Source organism: Micropterus salmoides, unplaced genomic scaffold (genome assembly GCF_014851395.1).
Source record: "Micropterus salmoides isolate LMB-PRFRI ecotype aquatic unplaced genomic scaffold, ASM1485139v1 Ms_hic_scaffold_23, whole genome shotgun sequence".
In the NCBI taxonomy this organism is placed as follows: Eukaryota; Metazoa; Chordata; class Actinopteri; order Centrarchiformes; family Centrarchidae; genus Micropterus; species Micropterus salmoides.
In genome coordinates, this window is record NW_024041484.1 from 17,903,653 (window position 1) to 17,927,988 (window position 24,336).

The 24,336-nt window shown below is 39.4% G+C and overlaps 1 protein-coding gene across 5 annotated transcripts in view; it reads right to left on the reverse strand.

The window, feature by feature from the left end:
• Positions 1 to 24,336, reverse strand: part of anks1b (ankyrin repeat and sterile alpha motif domain containing 1B) — a 258,652-nt gene that overhangs the window by 140,279 nt on the left and 94,037 nt on the right. For all 5 annotated transcript variants that reach the window (XM_038738848.1, XM_038738847.1, XM_038738846.1 and 2 more), the window contains 3 exons: positions 17,237 to 17,359; positions 16,037 to 16,224; positions 10,782 to 10,913 (listed from right to left, as the gene is read on the reverse strand). In XM_038738848.1, the coding sequence (XP_038594776.1) occupies positions 10,782 to 10,913; positions 16,037 to 16,224; positions 17,237 to 17,359 (443 nt within the window). The remainder of the gene's footprint in view (positions 1 to 10,781; positions 10,914 to 16,036; positions 16,225 to 17,236; positions 17,360 to 24,336) is intronic.

The following is a 24,336-nucleotide window of genomic DNA, read 5'->3' on the forward strand; positions in this document are numbered from 1 at the left end:
ATTAGGTTGGGACATTAGACAGTGAGGGATCAATATTAAAGTCCATTGTTAATCACATTTAGTCATCCTTTTTGATATCAAAAATATTGTGTTATTGTAATAGTTTTTATTATTAAAAAGGAAGAAACAAGATCTTTGGTGAAACATCAGAAATGCTTCATTTCACCTCAGCCAACTGGAGGGGCATGTTAGATTGACAGCAGCTCGCAGGCTGCCAGAGTGTCTGGGTTACATTGTAGTGAACAAGAGACAAAGTAAACAAACATGCGCTGTAGCCTACATGTCATGGGCAGACAGCGTGTTTAACTGGACCAAAGTGACATTTGCAGGTATGTTTTCATGCAGTCTAAAGTGCTGCAGCTGAGCAGCTTATTAGCAAGTGCTCATTACTGCTTTATGCAAGATTTGATTGGCTGTATCGAATGAATGTCTCTTCATAGAGGGATAGGGGTGATTTCGGGCCATTCCAAGAAACCCAGTGCCCATTTAATGGAATCTTGCAACTTGCGCGCTCAACTTTAATTTAGTTTTTATTATTTTTTCTATTTAACATTTTGGGAATATAGCCTTAATCACTTTCTAGCCCAGAGTAAGATAAGAAGATCAAATCCACTCAGGTCTATACACTGAATATGCCAGTTATTTTAAGTTATAGACTGCAAAATGGCAGAAAGAACGAGTCAACTATTAATTTAAACATATCATGGCCATATTATTACAGTCTAACGTTCAACAACACTGAACTTTAATTAACCATTACATGAAATTGTTACATAATTTGAAAATCTATGATACCAATCAATTCTTAATACATAAAATTGATAACCTCAACCAACATCCAATAGAGCACATGAAGTCCTTCATTTACAGGTATATAAAGCTTTCCACATAATCCCTGCCCTCTCAGAAACACCTTCCTTTGATGTTCCTTACATCTTCAAGAGCCTTCATGGGTTTCTGATCCTAAACTCTGCCAGTGCGACACAGACCTGCCCCCCACCTTCAACTCCTTAAAACTCCTCTGGCTGAGAACATTAAAAGGTCAGCAGCCAGAGAGGGACGGGGGGGTATCTAATGGGGAAGTCTCAGTGTGGAGAATGAGATGGAGGAAAAAAAACAGGAAAGAAGAAGAAGATGAAGAAGCAAAGAAGAGTGAAGCTCAGAGACACAATCAGGAAGTGCTGACGGGTGTGTGTGTGCAGCACTCTGACGCACCTGTGCTGATGGTGTCTGAGATTTGTCAATGGTGGACATCCCACGCCTGATATCTCATGAATTTCTGGGTTGCCTGGCAACCTCTGCCAACCTCTCTCAATCCTTTTCCTGCATTTGTACATTATCTTTCTGCCTTTTCATGATCTATTTTGCTATCAAGGTCTCTGCAAGTGAGGTCTTAACGTCTTCCTGAAAGTCAGTGTCACAGAGGAAACCTCCTCCACGCACACTTTGGCGTCATTTACATGGTGTTGGTGGGTGGAACCCTGTGGCTGACGAAGAAAATTCACAACAAGGGAACCTTCCTTATGTAGGCACGTATGCCTGCATGCGCACACACAAACATGTGACAGACTGCAATGATATGCAAAATTCATTAGCTTGGAACAGAATGGACTTTTTCTTGCTAGGTACAGTCTCTGACAAGTGTGCTGTGTACAGACACACACAATCACTAATCACATTCTTATAACTTGTGCATCCACCTGCTTAGGCATGTGCGCACTCACAAAGACACACATACTACATATAAAGACACACATATTCACTTACCAGTTTATTAGATACACCTAGATAAAACTAAGGCATGCCAATACAATATTTCTGCAAAAGATACTAGTGTCATGTTTTACTATTGAAATAGTTTGTCATATATTTTAGAGGATGTAGTTTACACTCAAAAATTCTAATGCTAACCTGCTTCATTATGACTATGCGAGGTCTCTCCTGGTAAACAGAAGCCAAAAATACACAACTATCTTATTATTCAAATTATAATACCAAATTCAGAAGCACAGCAATATGACATTTTTGTAAGATATTTCCAACAGAGCCTGTGCCAAGACTAAAGAGTGACAACAGCACAGACGAAACAAAATCTCTCATGTTAAATAACTAAAATTCTTCCAATTGTTCTTCTCTGCAGAAATGTATGTGTACAGTGCATTTAAAGTTTTTAGTGCAGGTATTTTCTCTGCATGTGTAACAAGTCCAGTTCCTTGACTGACAGTCTTGAGTGACAGCTGGACAACCAGAAAATTGAGCACTCAGACAATCAATACAAAGGTTAACACTTCTGCTGAAATATAAAGTGAAAGATAAATTGGGCACAGAGCGAGAGAGATGAACATGGGATAGAGAGGGATGGCAGAAAACAGGCTAAAAAGGAATTAGGTTGACAGATCTCATGTGGGATGATAAGAAGAAAGGATGACAAATGATGGGAGAGACTGCAGCAACAAAATGTTTGACTTTGTCCATTCATCCTCAGAGGGGACGCACCGGCTTCTTATGTTGACTTATGTTGTTTATACACAATTACACAGGGCAAATTAGCATGGTGCTAACTTAATTATGTAATAGCAAGTCAATTTCTCTTCTCTCCTTTCTTCTTCTATACCCCCCCACACACACAAACCCACCTACGTAAATTCAAAATGATGCCTTGCCAATTTCAAATTTGCACACACACCAAAGCTGATGCCACTAAATATGCTCTATATATATCCTCATGCTCACATTTAAATTAAAACGCACAAATTTTTTCATCTATGCACCAACATATTAGTACACACACACAAAATCCAGGTGCAAACCTCTCCAGGTCTGGTGCCAGTCGGTCAGGCACGCTGCCAGTATTCAAGACACAGGGTCTGTTGTGTTGTAAATGTCAGAATTCCTGCTGTTTGAGCCAGCATGCATCTCACCACTTAACACTCATCTGCACACACTTAACCACACTTATATACACAGCATGAAGGGCTTGGGTGGGAGGAAGGAAAGACGGAAGACAATTCACAGTTTATATAAGTGGGTACAAAAGGTATGACTGATGCACAAGATCTAAAGTTCTAAAGTTACAATAGCAGAGCAACTAAATAACTTTATCTGACATCACAAGTAGTGAGTGATGTTTAGAAAGAATAACATCAGTCTGTATCAGTCCCTCCTCCTCTCTCGCTGGCTGCAGGTAACGTTACCGGTAGAATGAGGAGCGGCTGGTTTGTGTCTCAGCCAGCAGCTGAGTTTTTAAGACTACAGACCAGTCTGTGCTCCAGACAGACAGCTTTCTATTTAGCTTGTTTTTAACAATTGACTTTCAAATTAAATCAGATTTGACGCTTGAGACATAACTTTACATCATAGGACCCGCAAGTCTCGATAGCAGTATTGATAAGCTTGAACCTTATTGATTTTCGGGTTTTGAGAAATTTTGGAACCGGGTCTCGATCCCTATCCCTAGTGATGGAACTGCACATTTTCGAATGGCCTTTTATTGTGGTCAGCCTAAGGCACACCTGTGTAATACCCATGCTGTCTGATCAGCATCTTGATATGCCACACCTGTGAGTTGGATTATAACTCACTAACACAGAATTTGACAAATTTGTCAACAGTATTTGAGAGAAATTGGCCTTTTGTGTACAAAGATAAAGTCTTAGATCTTTGAGTTCAGCTCATGGTGAATGGGGGCAAAAACAAAAGTGTTGCGTTTATAGTTTTGTTCAGTGTATATCCAATGTATAGTTAATTCTATTTTAAACACATTTCACCTTACTGTAAAACATATAGTAACATCGTCTACTGTATTTTACTGGGCACAATCATTGTACAGTGTATGTTTAGTATACGGCATATATAGTACTTTGTTCTTATCTCATGTCTGCACTTTCAAATCACAGAATTTAGTGCTTGACATGATTACAATAAGATAACACAGTAAGACAAACATTACAACGAATGACTACAAAACAACTGTATGACTCAAATAGAGGAAAAAATGTACACAATGCATATTTGCCATGTAAGGAGAAAGATCAATACTCTGTGTAGGATGTATGTAACAGGCCTACATTTTTCATGGATTTGTGGGTGGTTAATTGACCATACTTAACCACAATATTTAATTTGGACAAGGACGGTAAACATATGAAGTCTACATTAGTGGTAATAGGAGACTCATGTTGTAGCCTCACTTTGTGATTAAGGCTCATAAAATGGGTTTAAGTACAAATCCTTTCAAGTGCAATTTACTGCTGTGGGCCTTAAGCTCATTAATATGTTGAAAGGTGCATACATTTCTCTTTCTTGTCCAAGCCATTTTTGCACACTCCTGTAATGCTGTACAGTAATCCATATATTTATTTAACCCATATCCAACATCCCCAACGTAATTAAGTTGTCTATATAAGCTGTCAAATATTCTATCTGTGCAGAAGATGTAAAATAATACGAGTACTGTGTGCTCATCATAGACTGAATATAAAAATGGACGTAGTATACGTGAGGTCACCCGGTTTCTGAAGAGCAGTTTTGAAGCCCGAATTTGGCGGAGCTGGCCGTCGCCATCTTGGCACCACGTCACCGCGTGCCACTCCCAGATAACCGTAAATGGCCAAAGAGGCAGGTCGTTGGTGGAGCTGAGGTGACGTGTTGCTGAAACTACTCCCGCCAAGCTCGACATGACCGAGTTAGCTGAAGCTAAGGAGCTAATGCTATATGCTACTCTGCGTTAACAGAGATAACGTTAGCTTCTAAACCCCCGGTGCTGTACGGTGGAGGTTGGAACCTGTGACCGCTTTGTTACCAGTTTATGGTCGTCAGCTCATCAAGGTAAGACACCAGAAAATATTAAAATAACTCATATCTGTTATTGACATTAAACTTCACAAGGTTTTAAATGCTTTTTAATATATAACGTTACATGTGGTAAAGTTATTTTGCAAAACTAACATTTTGTTGAGGCCAACGTTAACAGTTCACTAATGAAGTTATTAATTACATTAACGTTTACTTACAGCTCAAATGAACAAATTGAAGAAAATCAATTAACCCTTTTACATAACGGTAGTTACGAGTCGTTTATTTGGATGTCACCTCAGTATGTTACTTGTAATAAACGTAATAAGCTAGTGGTAGAGTCCTTAGTTACATGATGGAAGCTGTATAACTTGTAAAACATTAGCCATGGCTGCTATCACGTTAATTAATTCCCCACACCGCTATATTGAGAGTAACACTGCTGCTGTCAGCAGTGCTGTGTGGGATTATTGTCTGGAATAGGACATTTGAGAGAGAAAGGTACTTTTTATATTTGTCACAAGATTCTTGTTGAGGATCTGATGCCTCCACGCCTGCTTTAACTGTAAGTAATGTTACTAGGACAACTTGGCTACTGGACATGTGACAGCTGATATAAAATGTCTGTCTTAAGAGGACAACACAAAAACATTTAAAGACCGTCTCCCGTGTTCCATTTCTCCCACTTATGTGACATAATAGTGCTGTCAACATTAAGACACTAAGGCATCTTTTAGAGGACCATCTCAAAAAATTAGAATACTGAGGAAAATTTCATTGTCAGCATCAGAACCAGACAGATTACAGGATTCAGAAATCTTTGCAGGTATTTTGAGTTAATTAGCTGATTAGAGAGCTCTTCTCCAGTTGACATTTCTTTATAATTTATAATACAGCAATGTATTATTATTCTAAAATGTTTATACATTTTGAGATACTGGAGTTATTATTTCCATGAGCTGTAAACCGTAATCAAGATGAAAACAAAAAAAGGGTTTGAAATGCTTCACTTTGTGTAGTAGTAGAGATTCACTATTTGACTTAAGTTAGAAAATTAACTTCACCACAATATTCTAACTATATTAAGACTCATCTGTATTGTTTACATTATATTTTTCATCACCTGAATCATTTATTACACATTTTCCTCCCAGAGTCACACTGTGGATCTGATGTCCCACCTGATGCCAGAGAGCTGCAGAGACCTGGAAGCCTTGTTATTGTCGTGGAAGTCTGTATCTGTTGGCGTGGACTGTCGTGGAAAGGTGTTCTCTCCTCCTGTTTACTTTGAGTTTTAAATATTGTCCATATTTGTGTTATAGGTCCATTTAAAAAAAAAGATATGGTTTATGGTTCACATTTTAATAAATTCTATATACAGGTGTATTCATATAATTAGAATATCATCAAAAAGTTGATTTATTTCAGAAATTCCATTCAAAAAGTGAAACTTGTATAATGTATACATTCATTCCACACAGACTGATATATTTCAAGTATTCATTCCTTTTAATTTTGATGATTATAACTGACAACTAATGAAAACCCCAAAATCAGTATCTCAGAAAATTAGAATATTGTGAAAAGGTTCAATATATAAGACACCTGGTGCCACAGTCTAATCAGCTAATTAACTCACACCTGCAAAGGCCTTTAAATGGTCTCTCAGTCTAGTTCTGTAGGCTACACAATCATGGGGAAGACTGCTGACTTGACAGCTGTCCAAAAGACGACCATTGACACTATGTACAATGAGGGCAAGACACAAAAGGTCATTGCTAAAGAGGCTGGCTGTTCACAGAGCTCTGTGTCCAAGCACATTAATAGAGAGGCGAAGGGAAGGAAAAGATGTGGTAGAAAAAAGTGTACAAGCAATAGGGATAACCGCACCCTGGAGAGGATTGTGAAACAAAACCCATTCAAAAATGTGGGGGAGATTCACAGAGAGTGGACTGCAGCTGGAGTCGGTGCTTCAAGAACCACCACGCACAGACATATGCAAGACATGGGTTTCAGCGGTCGCATTCCTTGACAGCGTCAGAAGCGTCTCGCCTGGGCTAAAGACAAAAAGGACTGGACTGCTGCTGAGTGGTCCAAAGTTATTTTCTCTGATGAAAATAAATTTTGCATTTCCTTTAGAAATCAAGGTCCAAGAGTCTAGAGGAAGAGAGGAGAGGCACAGAATCCAGAAGTCCAGTGTAAAGTTTCCACAGTCAGTGATGGTTTGGGGTGCCATGTCATCTGCTGTCTACCAGGAAGTTTTAGAGCACTTCATGCTTCCTGCTGCTGACCAACTTTATGGAGATGCAGATTTCATTTTCCAACAGGACTTGGCACCTGCACACAGTGCCAAAGCTACCAGTACCTGGTTTAAGGACCATGGTATCCCTGTTCTTAATTGGCCAGCAAACTCGCCTGACCGTAACCCTATAGAAAATCTATGGGGTATTGTGAAGAGGAAGATGCGATACGCCAGACCCAACAATGCAGAAGAGCTGAAGGCCACTGTCAGAGCAACCTGGGCTCTCATAACACCTGAGCAGTGCCACAGACTGATTGACTCCATGCCATGCCGCATTGCTGTAGTAATTCAGGCAAAAGGAGCCCCAACTAAGTATTGAGTGCTGTACATGTTCATACTTTTCAGTTGGTCAACATTTCTAAAAATCCTTTTTTTGTATTGGTCTTGAGTAATATTCTAATTTTCGGAGACACTGAATTTGGGATTTTCATTAGTTGTCAGTTTTAATCATCACAATTAAATGAAATAAACATTTGAAATATATCAGTCTGTGTGTAATGAATGAATATAATATCCAAGTTTGAATGGAATTACTGAAATCAATCAACTTTTTGATTATATTTTAATTATATGACCGCCACCTGTATATTTGCACTCCCTGTCTTTACTACTTACTGAAAAGCTAATCGTATACCACAGATAAAAACATTAAACATTACAGCTGAAGAGCCTGAAGTTTGGATCACACTATTTAAAATTAAAATATGAAACTGATGATGAATGAAGAATGATTTTATGTATAATTAGTTTGATACACTTTATAACAAAGTCTTCCTAATACAAAAGCAATAGTTTAATAAATTAAACTCTTGTCTTGCATTCATGGAAACATCAATATTAAAAGGTTACCAATGTAAAATTAGTGTTGTATGACTTGAAATGTGTTGAGTTATTATAATGATAGAATCTGTTGATAAGAACCCAGTGTCATAATTTCACGTTAGTAGTGTTCAGGTGTTGTGAGTAAAAAGAAAAGCAGGAGCTGAAGAGCTGGAAGCTGGAAGCTGGAGCTGTTCTCTCCTGAAGAGCTGGACACAGCTAATCACAACTGGAGGGTTCTGCAATCAGTTCCTCTGGCACCTGTAAAGACAACAATGGGTAGACAGTTAAGCAGCTTCTTCCAAAGAGCCATAAAGCTACTGAACTCTGAGATCGCCTCAGCATTATAACCTCTCTGACAGTAATTAGGGGTGGCAATGTGAAATACACTGTTTCCTAATATGTGCAATATACGGTTTTCTGCTGGACACTGTGCAACAATAACTACTCTAAGTCAGATCTTATTGAACGTTTATTATAAGGATCTTATTTTATATTTCTTATTGAACTGTACTACCTTTGTTGGCAAATTCTAATCCACCAAACAAACTCAGAGGCGGCTCTCACAGACCTAATTTCTCGCCTTAACTAAACCATTGCCCTAGTTACAGCCCAGCTACCTGTCTCAGGCATAACGCGCATTATATGCTGACAAAAAAGGTGGATGAAAATCTCTGCAGGTAGCCTACAACAGCTGTTCTGCCGAATTATGCATCCACCTCTTAAGCTCCTTATCAGAAACGTCGCTGATCAAACGCAGTTATCACCTCAGATTGTTTGATGAATCTCAAGGAATGCTACATCTACTGAGTGTAATAACTTATTGATGACTCTTAACTGTCTTTAATATGTACTTCGAATCAATCATCCCCACTGATGAACCCCACAAAGAATAGTATAATGGTATCGTTTTTTAAACAGTAACTCTACACTTGGAGGTGCAAGGCTCTCCTCGGGAGAGACAGCTAGCTCAAATCCTCGGTGTGACAGTTTAAGGCAGAACTCCGCAGCCGCCCCCCCCTCGGCTCTCTGCCTTTAAACCCTTCGTGTCCATCGGGATCAGGTGCAGCCACTTATAATAGTATCTGACTAGTATCTAACTGAACAGTGATTCTGTTATAGGACATAGCTTAATCATAACGTCAGCTAACTGAGAGCTGAACCTTTAATTACAATTTCACACAGACTCCTTTTCTTCAAAGCATTATCACCCTAATGTCGAACACTAAGGTTAATCTAATAACATTACATTTTGGCTTCTCTCTTGCTGACTTGTCTTTGACTCATTACAAGCTAACTTACTTACACTAACTTAGCAGATTGGGGCTGCTCGTATCTGGCTAATTAGCGTAATGAGCTAACGTTAAGCTAACAAGCTATATGCCGACAGCGATACCTGTTAAATGTTACACACATAAATAAAATACAGGAATTTCACTCACCAAGTAGAACACGGCTTTCCTGGAGGTTCTCTCTCCAATGAACTACACAGCCTGCCATTATTCATCCGGTATCTGCATGTAGAAATGTCCAAAAAGCTCCAACAGGCTGAGTCTCAGAGCTCCGTGTAGCTGAGTGAGGCTAACAGATGGCGGACCGAGTGCTAGCAGTGGCAGCGGCTAAAGGTGCCTGTCAATCAAAGCAGCCACGCCCTAATAATGCAGAACTTTAAGGCTTAATATAATTTAAACAGGTGAGTTATAAAACAATTCACCCCCCTCACAGTTGTCACGAAGGGCAAAATTAGCGCTATGCACTAAAACCATTTTTTGAACCAGGCTGTAAACATGTTTTATTCTGCTGTAAAGTTGAGCTTTTTAACACGGGGGTCAATGGAGATTGACTCCCTTCTGCAGCCAGCCTCAAGTGGCCACTCAATGAATTGCAGTTTCAGATGCTTCCGTATTGGCCTCAGGCGGGAGACCGGAAGTTTGCCACTTGGTGCTCATATAAATTGCTGATATCAGAGATTAGATCCCAGATAACAACACTCTATATTCGTGTGCATAAAATTATTTTATATGCGTTTCTGACAGAAAAATCATGCTGGCATTGGTTGATATCAGTGAAATGTTAAGTGTCACATTTATATTCTACACCGTAGTCTTGGCTGCTACAATATTCCCCCCCCCCGGGATGATTATCCTTTTATGCGATCTCATTCAATCAGATATTTCAGTTGAATGTTATTCATTCAAAGTTCATAACAGAGTTACACTCATAAAAAGGTAAAAGCTTCAAAACTGGAGAGATAAGGAGATTTTTTAGAAAATTCGTATAAGGAGAAAGATGAGAAAGAGGAAAGATATACACAACAAGAGTGAGAGCAAGATAGAGACAGATACTGAATTGAGTGTCCAGAGATGCCAGGAGAGCCGTTCTCTCTGGTGACGGCTCATTCACTGCGTTCCCAAGGTAACCGGTGAAAGTATTCGCTCAGAACTATGGCAATATGACTAGCCTGTAATTTCACTGTAGTGAAGCAGCATGTGTGTATGTGCGTGTGTATGTATGCTGCATTATTTAACACCATGTGACAAACATATCTTGATTATGAAGTGGTCTGATGGTTATGTTTGCTAAGGTCCATTATGTGCACACCATAAAATACAATATAATGCAAATCAGCCATGAAAATATTCACTGTAATTTCAGTGAGAGTCATCCAGTTATAGTAGGATAATTCAGGCTCTGTGTGTTTGGGCTTGTTTTACTGTATTCGTGGTGTCCAAAAAAGGGACTTTGTGGGCCCCAAAATGCTGGACCTCACAAGTTTAAAGGGTTAAGACTTGGTTTAAGGTCAGAATCAGGTTACGGTTAGGGTAAGGGGCATGGAAGATAGTGACACAAAGATGTGTGTGTGTACCTGTGAGAGACTAGAAAAGCCCAGGTTGCGGCATCCATTGCAGGGTGTCAGGGACTCCCAGAATCCAGCCGGGCCGCAACTCTTTTCTGCCTCTTCCTCCTCCAGGGCCGCGGCAAGAGGCGGGGTTGGCCGCTGTAAGCACAAATATAGAAAAACTATTAAATTATCAGATTGCCAATAACAAGTAACCAACAGTAAGGAAGTAAAGTCAGAGAGAGAAGATTAATCTGCAATTGCATTATCTAAGAAGTGGGAAATGAAAAAAGTGAAAAGAGAGATGACATTTATTGTGTGAGGACTGATGGCAAAGTGAAGTTATTAGATCAATGGATCAAATGAAAACACATGATGTGAAAAGGGTCGCTCGCAGTGACAACCCCAGAGATTTATCAGGTGATTCAAACTATTGACACTATTTAAAGTGGAAATGCCTTTACATTACTGCCCTGGTTGCCACAACGAGTTAACCAGAAAAGAGAAAAAAGGTGCAAGAACAGCAAAACAACTTTAACACACATGCACACAGTGTCCTCTCCTGGGGCACTTTGGCTCCCAGGAGGCAGGTGTGTGGATGGGCTCTGTGCCATGAGCTGTCAGAGGTCAGGTACAGGCCACCTGATATCTCAGTAAACCTTGTGACGCAGCAGAGAACGCAGGTCAATAGCAGATTACACTGAGAGATGACGTCACCCCAGTGTCTGAAATGTAGCTTTGAAAAGAGGCAATAGAAGAGGAAAGAGAGGGACAGAGACTGTCTGATGACGAGAGAAAAATCCTCTTTAGAACTTGGAAGGACATGTTAAAAACACTGGGGGAAAGTGCTGAAGGAAAAAGCTTACACAAGAAGACAACTGTGAGAAATTAAACTGAGAAAAGATACAGAGGGAGGGAAGTACAGATGGGAAGAACAAAGAGCAGCAGCGAGACTGGAGATGGAGGCAGAAAATGAAGCTGAAACCAAAAGGTCACCAATCGCTCCAGATTGCAAAGGGCTCTCTGCAACACTGGAATATTGATTGATGCTAAACGGACTGCAGTCCCCACATTCACATACTGCACTGTACGCATGAACAATATACAGATATATCCTTCCATTACAGTAAAAAATTTGATATCAGCCAGTTCAATCAGAAGGACACCATTAATTATACATTACTGATGAGTACATAACTGATCAATATTACATTAGTTCTTAAAGGGATATATTTCTACTTTGGGAATTTCTTCTTTTAAACTAAATTATATTTGTTTGTCATGTATGTGTGTACATTTTGAAGTCTTGTTAACAAACTGGATTAGGTCATTTGATGGAGGAAACCAAAGGTCCGATCAATCCTGTGACTCTGAAAGGATAGTCAGAAAAGTACATTTTTTAAAAAGCAGAGAGGAAAAAAAACTAAAAACAAACAAACAAAAAAACAATAAATAGTTAAGAGTATGTGTGCTGATAAAATTTTAAACTGATTTTTGTATTACTGATCTTTTAAGCCATACTAGGCCTCACTATGGCAGTATCGGTTGGTTGGTCCAGACTGAAATGTCTCTACAACCATTGATGGATTGCCTAGACATGTTGTACAGATAGTGGTCTATACTGTATATGCTCACTCATGACTTTTACTCTAGTACTGTCAGCTGGTTGACATTTTGGGTTCAGAGTGAATTATCCTAACATTTCATCTAGCACCATAATCAGTTTAAAATATCACTTTAGTTTATGACATAATACCCTCAACTGTACTGTTAGTGCTAATTAGCAAATATTAGCATGCTAAGAGGCTAACCTGAGTTAACATTGCCACTGTGAGCATGCAAATATTAGCATGTAGCACCATTTCGCTACATGCTCAGTGTTACAACCTCACAGAGCCACTAGAATAGCTCTAGCTTATAAGTCTCATTAAATCAAATTACTTTTTTTTGTAATGCAAAAAATACGTCAGACGAAATATGAAACAGTGAGCCCTAAACATTTTAAACAAATATATAAATAAGTAAAATATGTTCTTCAGTCAAAACAATGCTTCAGACCCATTTAACCTGAAAAGGCTCAAATTCAAGGAAGTGAATGTCTCTAGTCAATCTACAGAAAATCAATCGAGAAGCAGAAATGCAAAACATGCCCCGGTACCCACTTTACTCTGTTTTATATCACTTTAAATATAATACTTTGGGGGTGTGGACTGTTGTTTGGACAAAATAGGCAAATTGAAGAATATTGTTTTTTATTATTAATAATAACAACAACAACTACTACTATTATTATAATAATCAATTTAATAGACTAAATACTCAAACTAAGATCAGACTTCAGTTTTAGGATACTGTACAAATATCAGCAGAAAGTATAACCAGTGTCAGCAGAACACGTCTTTCAGAGACAAAAATTGTTTTAACCACAATGAACACGTATACTGGAGGTACTCATTTGAATACACGACACACACACTAACAGACATTTCCATTATTACTCGGTTTACACACAATGGGTACCAAGGTAACGTGAGAAGCCTGCGTTATTCCTGTGTGTGCGTGTGTGTGTGCTGTCGTGGCTTCTTGCATGTTTTATTCATGAGTAATAGACAACGAATCACATACTAATGGCTCAGGCCACATGTACAGAAAGTAGCCTGGGGGCACATAAACACACATACACACTGCGAATGTTACTAATGGAATACAAATTGGTACTTATAGAGAGAGAGAGAGAGAGACACAAGATGGATTGAGATAATTACAGCCTAAAGGTGCTTTCACACCGCCGCATGGTAACTCACTGCCTCCAGTCCTTTCAACGAGGGGAAGGCGGCAAAGGGGAATCTGTTTCGATCACGGTGGTATGGGTATGAAACAGTTGCTGCCCACGTGAATGCATTTTGCTCCACCACCAAAAGTTCACCATGCTGAACTTCTGGCGGAAACGCGACAGGCGCTCTCTAGAAACAATTTTATTTTGTCTGTACTGTAGAAACATTGCAACATGGTGGACACAGTGGAAGAGGACCCACTCCCTCTGTAGATATAAAAAGGTTCACCCTAAAGTAACGAAAACACAACAATTCTTATTTTCAGGTCATCACACCCACTAAATCTTACACAGGTCCTTCAAGTGAGTGAAGGTGTGTGTGTTTAATGTACATGTGTGTAAGGCTCAGCAGATGCCTGCCACACTGTACATAAAGATGCCTCCGCTTGCTTCCATTTTAAGCTTATTAGAGAAATAGAAATGTCACAATACTCTTTCACCAATGTGTGTGTGTTGCTGTAGGTGAGCGAGAAGGAGAGACTCAAAGAAATATAGAACTAGACATGCAGGAAGCACAGACAAAGACAATCCTATATCTCTGGATGCTTCGGTCAGTCTGATAGATGACCTCCGTGTCCCGGGTGCGTCTCACTTCCTGGACAGTGGAATTGAAAAAGCTCAGAGCCTCCTTATCACGCTTGTTGTTAGAAATACACTGCAGCTGTGATTCTCTGGTCAGCAAATACTGATAAAAGTCAGCTACTCCACCCCCAAACTGGAATTCAAACCAATAAGGCCTAATCAGTTGTCCTGTGTGTGTGTGTGAGTGGTGAGGGGGAGAAAAAAAGCGTAGATATGATACCAAATAAGAAGCAAGGTCAAGGAAAACAATGTCGGCGGGCTGTGAACGACTGTTTGAGCACAAATAATAATTACAATTTTAAACAAATTCAGGCAAATAACAAACAGATGCTGCTGTGGTTCAGCAACAATAAGTGAATCCTCAATTGGACAAGCCAATTCAAAGGCACCAGTCTATCTAATACTGCCCTCTGTTGTTAACATAGACAAACTACAAGCCTTCAGTAAACATCTAGACCCTCTGTAGTGTGATAAAACCTCTAAAATAAATCACTGTATAGGGAAATGCCTTTAGTTTAAGAAAAAAATAACTTTTATGCACTTCACTCAGCAGAAAAAGGTCGTCTGTGTGTTTTTTCTGTCTAAAAGTAAGTATCAGATGCAAGGATTATGCATGGCACAGGATAACATAGCAAAAAAAGGGGGTTTTCTACAGGTATGTTAAAGTGACTTGCCTGGAAATGCAATATAACGTAGAATGATTAATCTACAATTTTGTTTAAATACCACAGCTACACTACAAGCAAATGAGAACAAGTACAATCTATCTGAATGTTTACACCACCTCTCTCTTGCTAATCATTTTATAAAAAAAAAGGTAGAAAGTAGTTCCTGGTATTTTTAAAATCTCATCAAGTGCTGTTCATAATATTGTTAGCAATTTCTTGACCACACTCGTGACCACAAAAAGGTTTTAACAATAACTGCAACTATTGCTTATTCCAATAAAAAAATTTACTTGCTATTTATTTTTCTGATTAATCAATTGATCATTTAGTCTGTTAATTAGGGGTGGGGGAAAAAAATCGATACAGCATAGTATTGCGATATTTTCCGTGGCAATATCGTATCGTAGCGCAGACGTCAGGTATCGATCTTTTATTATATAAATTGTACATGAGAAATTTACTTTTTAATACTATAATAATAAAATCAATTGCTTTTTCAATCCACTAGAAAAAAAGTTTTCCTTTGGGGACACAATTTGAAGTTGAGATAGATGAAAGATAAAATGTTTAAAATCACAATATCATTGTATCGTGACATAAGTATCGTGATAATATGATATTGTGGGGACTCTGGTGATTCCCAACCCTACTGTTAATTGTCAGAAAATGGTGAAAAATGCTCATCACAAGTTCCCAGACTCTTTATACTGCTTTTATCCGACAGCAGCAATCTAAAACCCAAACAATACAATAATATAATACAGAGAAAAGCATCAGATCTTTACATTTGAGAGGGTTTGAGAGGGTTCCACTGATTACAGGGTTGGTGGTTTGGTATCTGGCTTGTCAAAGTGTCCTTGAGCAAGACACTGAAACCCAATTTCTCCAGATGGTTAGGCCAGTGTCACACATGGTAGTTTGCTGCTATCAGTGTGGTTCAATGGGATGGAAAGTGCTTTGGATAAAATTTACCATTTTTAATGAACAAACTTACTATCTGCTCCAGTACTACCTCTGTGCCACTAAAACATAACATTACTGAACCAATTTGTTTTTATTTCATTGGAAATAAAACTTTTTAATGCAGAAGTGGGACATTACAAGAAGCCCTTGAAGACAGGTACAGACCCAGGACCAGGGGTAACACACCATGGTTAATTTCTCCAAAAAATCAAATCAAATCCAACTGAGCACTGTACCTTGTTGACTCGGGTCAGGGTGCCATTAGGTCGATCTGGGCGCTCCTCGTCAGATAGCCGCCCGCTGCCAAAGCTGTCCATGGAGTGGGAGGAGATGGTGTGGCAGAGCTCCTCGAAGGAGTAGTCCCTGTCCCGGCACTTTTTGATCTCGTGCAGCAGCTTGGACAGCTCACTTGTCACAGCATCATCTGGGGAGAGGAGTAAGAAATAAGGGGAAAAGTATGAAACCAGTCCCCATCAGTGCTAGTACAAACATGGATGGGGAAAAAAAAGATTTATATAACAAAAAGCACACATTCATTCCTCAAAGTTTGTTTCTTTGATTTCTAAACCCCCTAACTGTACAGTACACGAAAAGGTAGAATATATTAATTTCCACTATCCTATTAGCCTGCTTTATCACTAAAATCAATCTTTGCCAAAAAGCAGACACAGAACTAATGATTTCCAAACACCTCCTGTCTCCTTTCTGCACTGCTGATGTGTTCAAAGTTGCATTCAGGCACATTCTGAGGAGCAAACTGTGCTAATCACTTTCTCTCGGCTCCCCTCCAAGAGTCTCTGAGGTAATTATGGTATCTGCTGACAATTGATGAGAGAGAAGAGCGGATCAGTAGGGTTTCAGCATGTTGCAATGTCATATTGATAACACAGGGGGCAGTGCCAGACAGGAAAAATATATGGCTGTTCAAAGAAGTAGTAACTGTTTATCTCCACTAAAGGAGCTGCTGTCCATGGCTGGATTTATTTTGCACTGTTTGCCCATATTGCAAAAATTAATAATACTTTAGATCAAATTTAGATGTATATTTTTCCCACAAAAAAAAAGATACATAAATGAACAATATTCAATCAACTTGAATATATATTTTTGATGAAATATAAATCCTTTCTCTGGGCTGCAGAGTTGGCCTTCAGTGTCTTTCCTTTATTTATATAAAAGCATTTTTATCGGATTTGTGAGGTGTATTCTGAACCTCATGAAAAATTTATTTTTGTTGAGTTATTATATATATATAACATCTATACAGCTGGTTTATGTCCCTTTCTCAAAGAAAATCTTATTTTCTAACACTTCATCTTTTTTGGATTTGAAGATTTCTGGTCAGAAAACAATAAAAATTTCTTTATGAGCACCCTGAATCTCTGTAAACCTAATTCTTGTACGGTCGTTGTTTCATCGTGTGTTTGTTTACTCACTCTTGTGTCTGAGGGAGGGGGAGGCAGAGGGCGACGGAACGGAGGTTCGAGGTGCAGGGATGGGACACTTGCGAACAGGTTCCTCCACGATATTCCTCCTCTCATTCTCGTCCATCATATACTCTATAGAGACGAGTTGAAAGACAAGAAAGAGGGAAATAGTAGAAATATGCTGGGAAAACACAAAGAAAGAGGATAGGAGAGACACGGGCTGGAAGAAGACTTTGAAGGAGAATGTGGTGGTGGCGGGAGGGAGGGGAAGAATGCTGGTTGAAATGCATTTCAGAGGCATTTTACTGGGTCAATATAATAGCACGGCCAACAGCATGGTAAACAGCTGGTGCTGCATTCAATTCGCACATCTCCCCACATTGCAAATTCACTTCACAGCTTCTGCTAATAGAGCACTTTGCTGTTCATAAGAGCATAAGAGAATAATGTGGGAAAAGAAAAAGAGGGGAGGAAGGAGGAAGAGGAGGGGAGAACGCAGGTTCAGGTGTGGGGGCAGAAAATAAGTTGAAGACTGGATAATAAACTTGCTTAAGTGAGGCATTAGCAGCCGAAAACCCACAAACACGCTTACACAAAGAAATCATGAGGCAGATTCCCTGCAGAGTCCTAATGAGGAACCCAATTAATGTCAGGAAAGTGTGTGTGTAGTGTTCTGCTGCTACTACGAATCTTGGCATTCAACTCAATAACAATGAAACCCAACATTTGCATACAATTATAGAGAATCTGTATCAGAGTCAGAAAGGAAAGATTAAAATGCTTAGACAGATTTATTCCCCTTCAGTAGATTCTTTATAAACAACAGAAAATATACAAGCTGGTGTTAGCGCTGATCGACTGCACTGTAGTACATAACAGTTGCTGCTGGGCAGAAAGTGATCTGTTCATGAACTGAACAGTAGGATGAGTCGTTGCAGTTGATGCACTGTAAATGAAATGAGAATCTTTTCATAATTAGGTGCCTGTGGCAACCAGAAAGCCCCCTCAGCTGCTACAATTGAGTAAATGACAGGTCTTTTGGTCTTTGTGTGTGTCCTTTTCTATCTCCTCTCCAACAGGAAATGGCATGCAGCTGATCTTTTTACCAAGTCACAGCTGTGTCCTTCTTCTCCCTCTCTCTTTCTTCCTCTCACACAAACACATTCAGTCTCCTATTAGTGAGGTCCAAAAATCTCTCCATTTCCAGCGCTGCTTTACTGAGATTAGATTTTGATGGCCACTATTCCTGACCAATATCTATGACCTACTATCACATGGATTATTTTTTTTTTTTGTACATTTACAAAGCTACAAGTGGTCTATTCATGTCTATAAAAGTGTTTCCATCTTTGATTTTGGACATCTTTCAGTCTTTTAGTTTCATAAGTGCTGCATATTTATGAAAATTGAGTCATAAAAGGGCACAGTATTTTATTTGCAATGTTCAAGATTTGAGCAGCAGAATTCTAATAATGCTGGATAAAAAATTCAAGTGAAAAAGATATTTAACCTTTTAAATCCCACTGACCCACCGAGTTGTATTTAAACCCACCAAACTTTACTTTAAATTCTAGTGGAGATCCCAAGTTTCCAATGATACCAGACATATCAAGCAAAAAGTTGGGGCAATGTGTACAAAATAGTATGGAAGGCATCTAGAAAGTAGGGGTGGGAGAAAAAAATGATCCTTAGATGCATCGCGATGCGGACATGGAAGATTCTGACTCAATTAACAAATCAAAAAAATAGATTATTTAAATGTTAATTGATAACATAATGTTGACGGAAGGCAAAAGGCGGAAGTCACGGAAGTCCAGCGTGCATATAACAGAGAAACCAGTGGTCTCCCAGTATTCGGCACACGACTAGTAGAAAAGTCACTCTTTTTAAAGACTCGAGTCACCAAATCTCATTCATTAAAATGAACTAATCTTAATCCACAGGGCTAACGCCAACTTTGCTATGTGGCTGTGTTTTAATGGTTTAATGTCCGGGTCCATTTGTTTTGGAGAGGAGACGACCTCTGTGGTAATTCAGCTCCTGGTAGAACTCTGGGCTCTGAACTGGAGCAGACCCAGAACAACTCTCATCAGCTGTTGGCTGGAAAACACTAGCAGGACTAAAGTTACGCCACTGTAATAACGTTATGCTTTATTAAATGTCACAAAATTATCGAAATAGATATTGCCTCTCATTCCCCGGGGCTGGCAGTAAGTCAGCCTGCCGAGTGAAGACAGACTCCGAGGATTAGTTCATTCCTGCTCCACAGTAGCCGAGATGTCACGTGAAAAATGAACGACTCAAACCCAGAGAACCACAGTTGAGAGTCGTGAACTAATCAATTCTGTTTCCTGTGCTGACGGAGAACATGCAGCTGCTGTGTAACGAGTGAACGTAAGAGTACAAGACTATTCACGCATGTGTGAAAACGAACGAATGACTCACTGAGACAACCCGTTCCTCCTGAGTCACATACAAGATTAGGTAAAATTAACGAAACGTTCTTTGAACGACACAACACTACACACCACAGCAGCAGAATGAATAACCACCCTACTAAAATGTCAAACAATCATTAATATCAATGGGCAAGTAATGATTTTAACTCGTACAATGTGCAAGCATGGTGACACTAAACACTTGGCGAGCTCCCTGCGTATCCTGTGCGTGAGGCCGAGCGATTGAGAGAGCGAGCAGCAGAACATGACGGTGAAAGTTAGCGGAGAAAAATATTAGCAATTGGTTTTTGTCTGGTAGTAAACGTGCAGTGTCTCCGTTAATAAAAGTCTGTTGTTTCCCCAACTGCTGGAAAAGTGAAGTTGGTTAGCGATAGCCAATATCTCTCCTGTACAGCACGTTTTTTTGTTTTGTAACGTTAGCTAAATTAGTAACAAAGTAATATTAATTTGTCATTAGCCCAGCTGTATGGGATTACTAACTTACCTACTTGTCAAGGGTTGAGAACATCAGGTAGGACTAAACTGGTGTACACCTCTGTCCTGTACACATACTGTACATCCTGATAAATATATATTTCAATTTTCAGAGGAGCTGACTAACGTTACTGGTCAGAAATCAAGGACCATGGAGCTCAGGTTAATGAATTAAATTAGGGATGCAACTTAGTCCTATTAAGCTAATTAAGAGATGTTTCTTTTGGATTTTAATGTGCAAATTAAATGCTTAGTAGTTATCCAGAGATCCTGTATAGAAAAAAAATTATGCATCAAGATGCATCGATAATCGTTTTATAATTGCATTGCAGCCCTCTGAATCGTAATCGAATCATGAGGTGCCCAGAGATTCCCACCCCTAAGTTACTAGAATGTTTCCACTTGATGAAATGGTAATGCCGTAAAAAACACTGAGTCTTGAGATTGCAAATGCCGTGGAGCTTCAATGAAGAGCTTGCATCAAGCTAACGCAAAATATATTGTATGAGACGCTGTCAGACTGTGGACCAAGATGAACATAAAGCAGCAATAATTGATGAGTTTGGCTACTCGTGGAACAGCTGTCAATTTACACATCCAGCACAGAAGAAGCAACATTAGCATTCATTCAGATTCATGTTTCTCACCACCTGATGGATGAATTACGTTCAATATACACACTCTTTTTAGCTGTTCTCTCCATCAACTCCTGAGAAAGTGTCTGGCTCTTTAGCTGCTAAATGTTTCACTACATTCTACTACATTCCACTACGGGGCGACTGTGGCTCAGGAGGTAGAGCGGGTTGGCCGTTAATCGGAAGGTCGACCGGCTCCCCCGGTTGCATGTTGAAGTGTCCTTGAGCAAGATACTGAACCCCGAATTGGCTGTTCCGCCAGTGTATGAATGTGTGTGAATGTTAGTTTCTGTTTGAGCACTTAGGCTCAGTGTATGAATGTGTATGACTGGTGAATGCAGATGTAGTGTAAAAGCGCTTTGAGTGGTCAAAAAGACTAGAAAGGCATTTACATTCACCTGCTAGTTACCAAGTTTGTCTATCTGCTGTTTGGTGTTGGGAAGGTAGCAAACAGCGGATTATTTAGCTTTCCTGCTGAAAACAGCTACCTGGTTGATGAAAGCCGTAAGACTGAACCAAAACATTTACATAACGTGCCATAAAACAATGAGCTGAAAGCTAAAGCACTCCATAGAGCTGAGAGGAATTGCAGAATAAGGTGATTCTTCACCACAAGCAACTGCTTTCACATTACACAATGGCACTTGTTAATATAAAAAGTATTGATAAGTGCATCTTTCAAGCTACTTGAATGGAAATACAAGGGTTGAAACGCAGACGGTTTCCTCCTTTTTCCTCATTTGTATATATCAGATTCTTTGGGCACTAAACATGAAATGGGAAACAGGAATCACCAAATACAACTACTCTTGCTCTGCCCGTTGTGTCCCTGTGTTTTCACTGGTTTAATCTCAACTTTATTTTCTAGCCTCTATTTTTAACATTCCTGGGATTCAGTATGCGTTCCCCTTTATATCTTTGCCCCCTAGTTAAGACCAACTCGCTGTTAATTTAGGCTTTGACAAATTCTCCTCACCCCTCTCTGCCTCCATTTCTTTCTGCCTTTATCTTACTCTCTTTAAATCATCTGTAACTGCGTGCCTTACATACACCCACAGATTACACAAGGACAGATAGTGAAAGCCTCCAAGCCACAGATTATAACGTTCATACTGAGCCTCATAATCACCTCAGGACAACAGTCAATCTGGAGACTCTTTGGGTCTCTGGGGACTGCAGAGCAAACTCGCAATAACAATCACTGGTCACACACAAAACACACTGCAGTAAACATGACAACCAAACAGGTCTTTTAATAGCAGGTGAAAGACCAAGATGAAGAAGACTGCAGAAAGAAAAACTCAAGCTTATTTTTGTTTAGCTGAAATAGGCTGACCAGGTATATCTGCAATGGAACAGTGCTGTTATTAACTTGGGACATAACTGGTTAAATGCAGAAAAATTACAGAGGCGGACATGTAAGTTAAAAAATGTCTGGCTTTGTGAGCCATGTCTTCTAATTTCATGTACACGTATACAACAAAAAATGGCCTCCTCCTGCTCCTCCCATAATGCGATATACTGTAGAATTAAAACAGTCAATTGACAAAAAATTATTCTGAAACAATTATGATTATTGATTAATCATTGCAGTTATCTTTCAAAAATGGCTGGATAAAACAAGGACAAAAGAGTACACATGGAGCCATTGTTTAACTATATTTACATTTCACAAAGCATTCGTGAACATTTAAACCTACAGTCCCTCCTCATCCCTACATCCTGTGTTCACTGGAAACATTGTGACTGCAACGCCCTCGTCTGCTACTTGAAATAAGCCTGTGTTCACCAAACATGTCCACATTCAAAGTGCAGCCCATGTAATGCAAACTACTCAGACTATACATTTGAATAAGACTGTATATTTTGATTTAAATAGTGGTGCTGTACACAAATCATAGACTTTGGCTTTACAAAAGCGGAAACATTTAGGGACAAGCCAGTGAAATTAAATGTGAAGATGATGGCCCTGATACATTCGAACAGTATATAGTCTATGTGCACTAATGGAAGTAAGATGTATAAAAATCTGTAGGGATGGGGGTCGAGACCCGGTTCCAAAGGGACCCAGCTATCAACCCCGAAAATCAATAAGGTTCAAGCTTATCGATACTGCTATCGAGACTTGCGGGTGCTATGAGGTAACGTTATATCTCGAGTGTCAAATCTAATTTAATTTGAAACGCAATGGATAAGAAAATCATCAGGCTGCAGTCTCGGCCTGCTCTCTGTCGGCTCCCCCACACACACGCAGCGGCAGCAGAGCGAGAGGCTGCGCCATAGCGGTGGAATACGGTGAGGTTTTTGTTGGCTCCAAACTACTGTAACTGTTAGTTGATGACAGCTACGCTCGTTACTGTAAGTCCGTGCAATAAAGCCTTCGCAAGTAAAAAGTCAATACTTTTTCAATACACCTGTCTGTAAGGTAAAGTTAAACATGTAGAAATGGTTAATTAAATCATCTCTGTCCTCAGTATCTCATCCTGTATGTTTTATACAAGCACAGCTAACGCTAGCTTGGCATTAGCCAAATGTTAAAAACAAGCTGAATAGAAAGCTGTCTGTCTGGAGAACAGACTGGTCTGTAGTCTTAAAAACTCAGCTGCTGGCTGAGACAAACCAGCCACTTCTCCTTCTACCTGGTAACGTTACCTGCAGCCAGCGAGAGAGGAAGAGTGACTGATCCAGACTGATGTTATTCTTTCTAAACGTCACTCACTACTTGTGATGTCAGATAAAGTTGTTGAGTTACTTTGCTGTTGTAAACATTAATGTTGCTGCTCTAGAAACAACTTTTAGCTGTATTTAAAATATTAAATTAAAAACAACCAGACAGTTAATTTGTATACGTCAATATATGTTTATTTATCGCAAGTGATATGTCATCTCAATATATATATATATATATATATATATCGCATTTTCCTCATACGTTGCAAGCCTACCTCATGCCCGTTGGGTCTGGTCTTACCAAATTTTATATATATACTATATAATAGTAAAGTATTGATAGTGGTATCGATAAAGAATCGGAGCGTTAAGCAGTCTCAATAAGGGTATCAATATCAATAAAAATTAACGATCCCCATCCCTACTCTTGAGTGATTGAGAAGATCATCCAAACCGACACCTTGTTGTTGTCTAATTCTCCCACTACAGCAACTGAACACATACAGGAGCTCCCTTTGTTTCCCCAATAGAAGATAAACTTCCCGGAAAACAAGATTTCCCAATTGTATCATATCCGCTCGCAACAATGTCATATCATTATAAAACCCAGGAGCACTAACGAGCCAGTGTTATCGATCATCTTGACAACCCCACAGAGGTTAAATAGCTGAATTTCCCTCAGTCAGAACTGAAGAAGTCTCTTGGATGAGGGACGAAAGGTCCTCGAGTATCTTCAACCAAGTCCAGTTGCCCTTGATTTTAACCTTCCTTGGATAATGTCATACTCTACATTCACATGTCATCCAACACATCTCAAAATGTGGATAGCCCTTTCACAATTGTATTTACACTGCATGCCAACATGCATCAA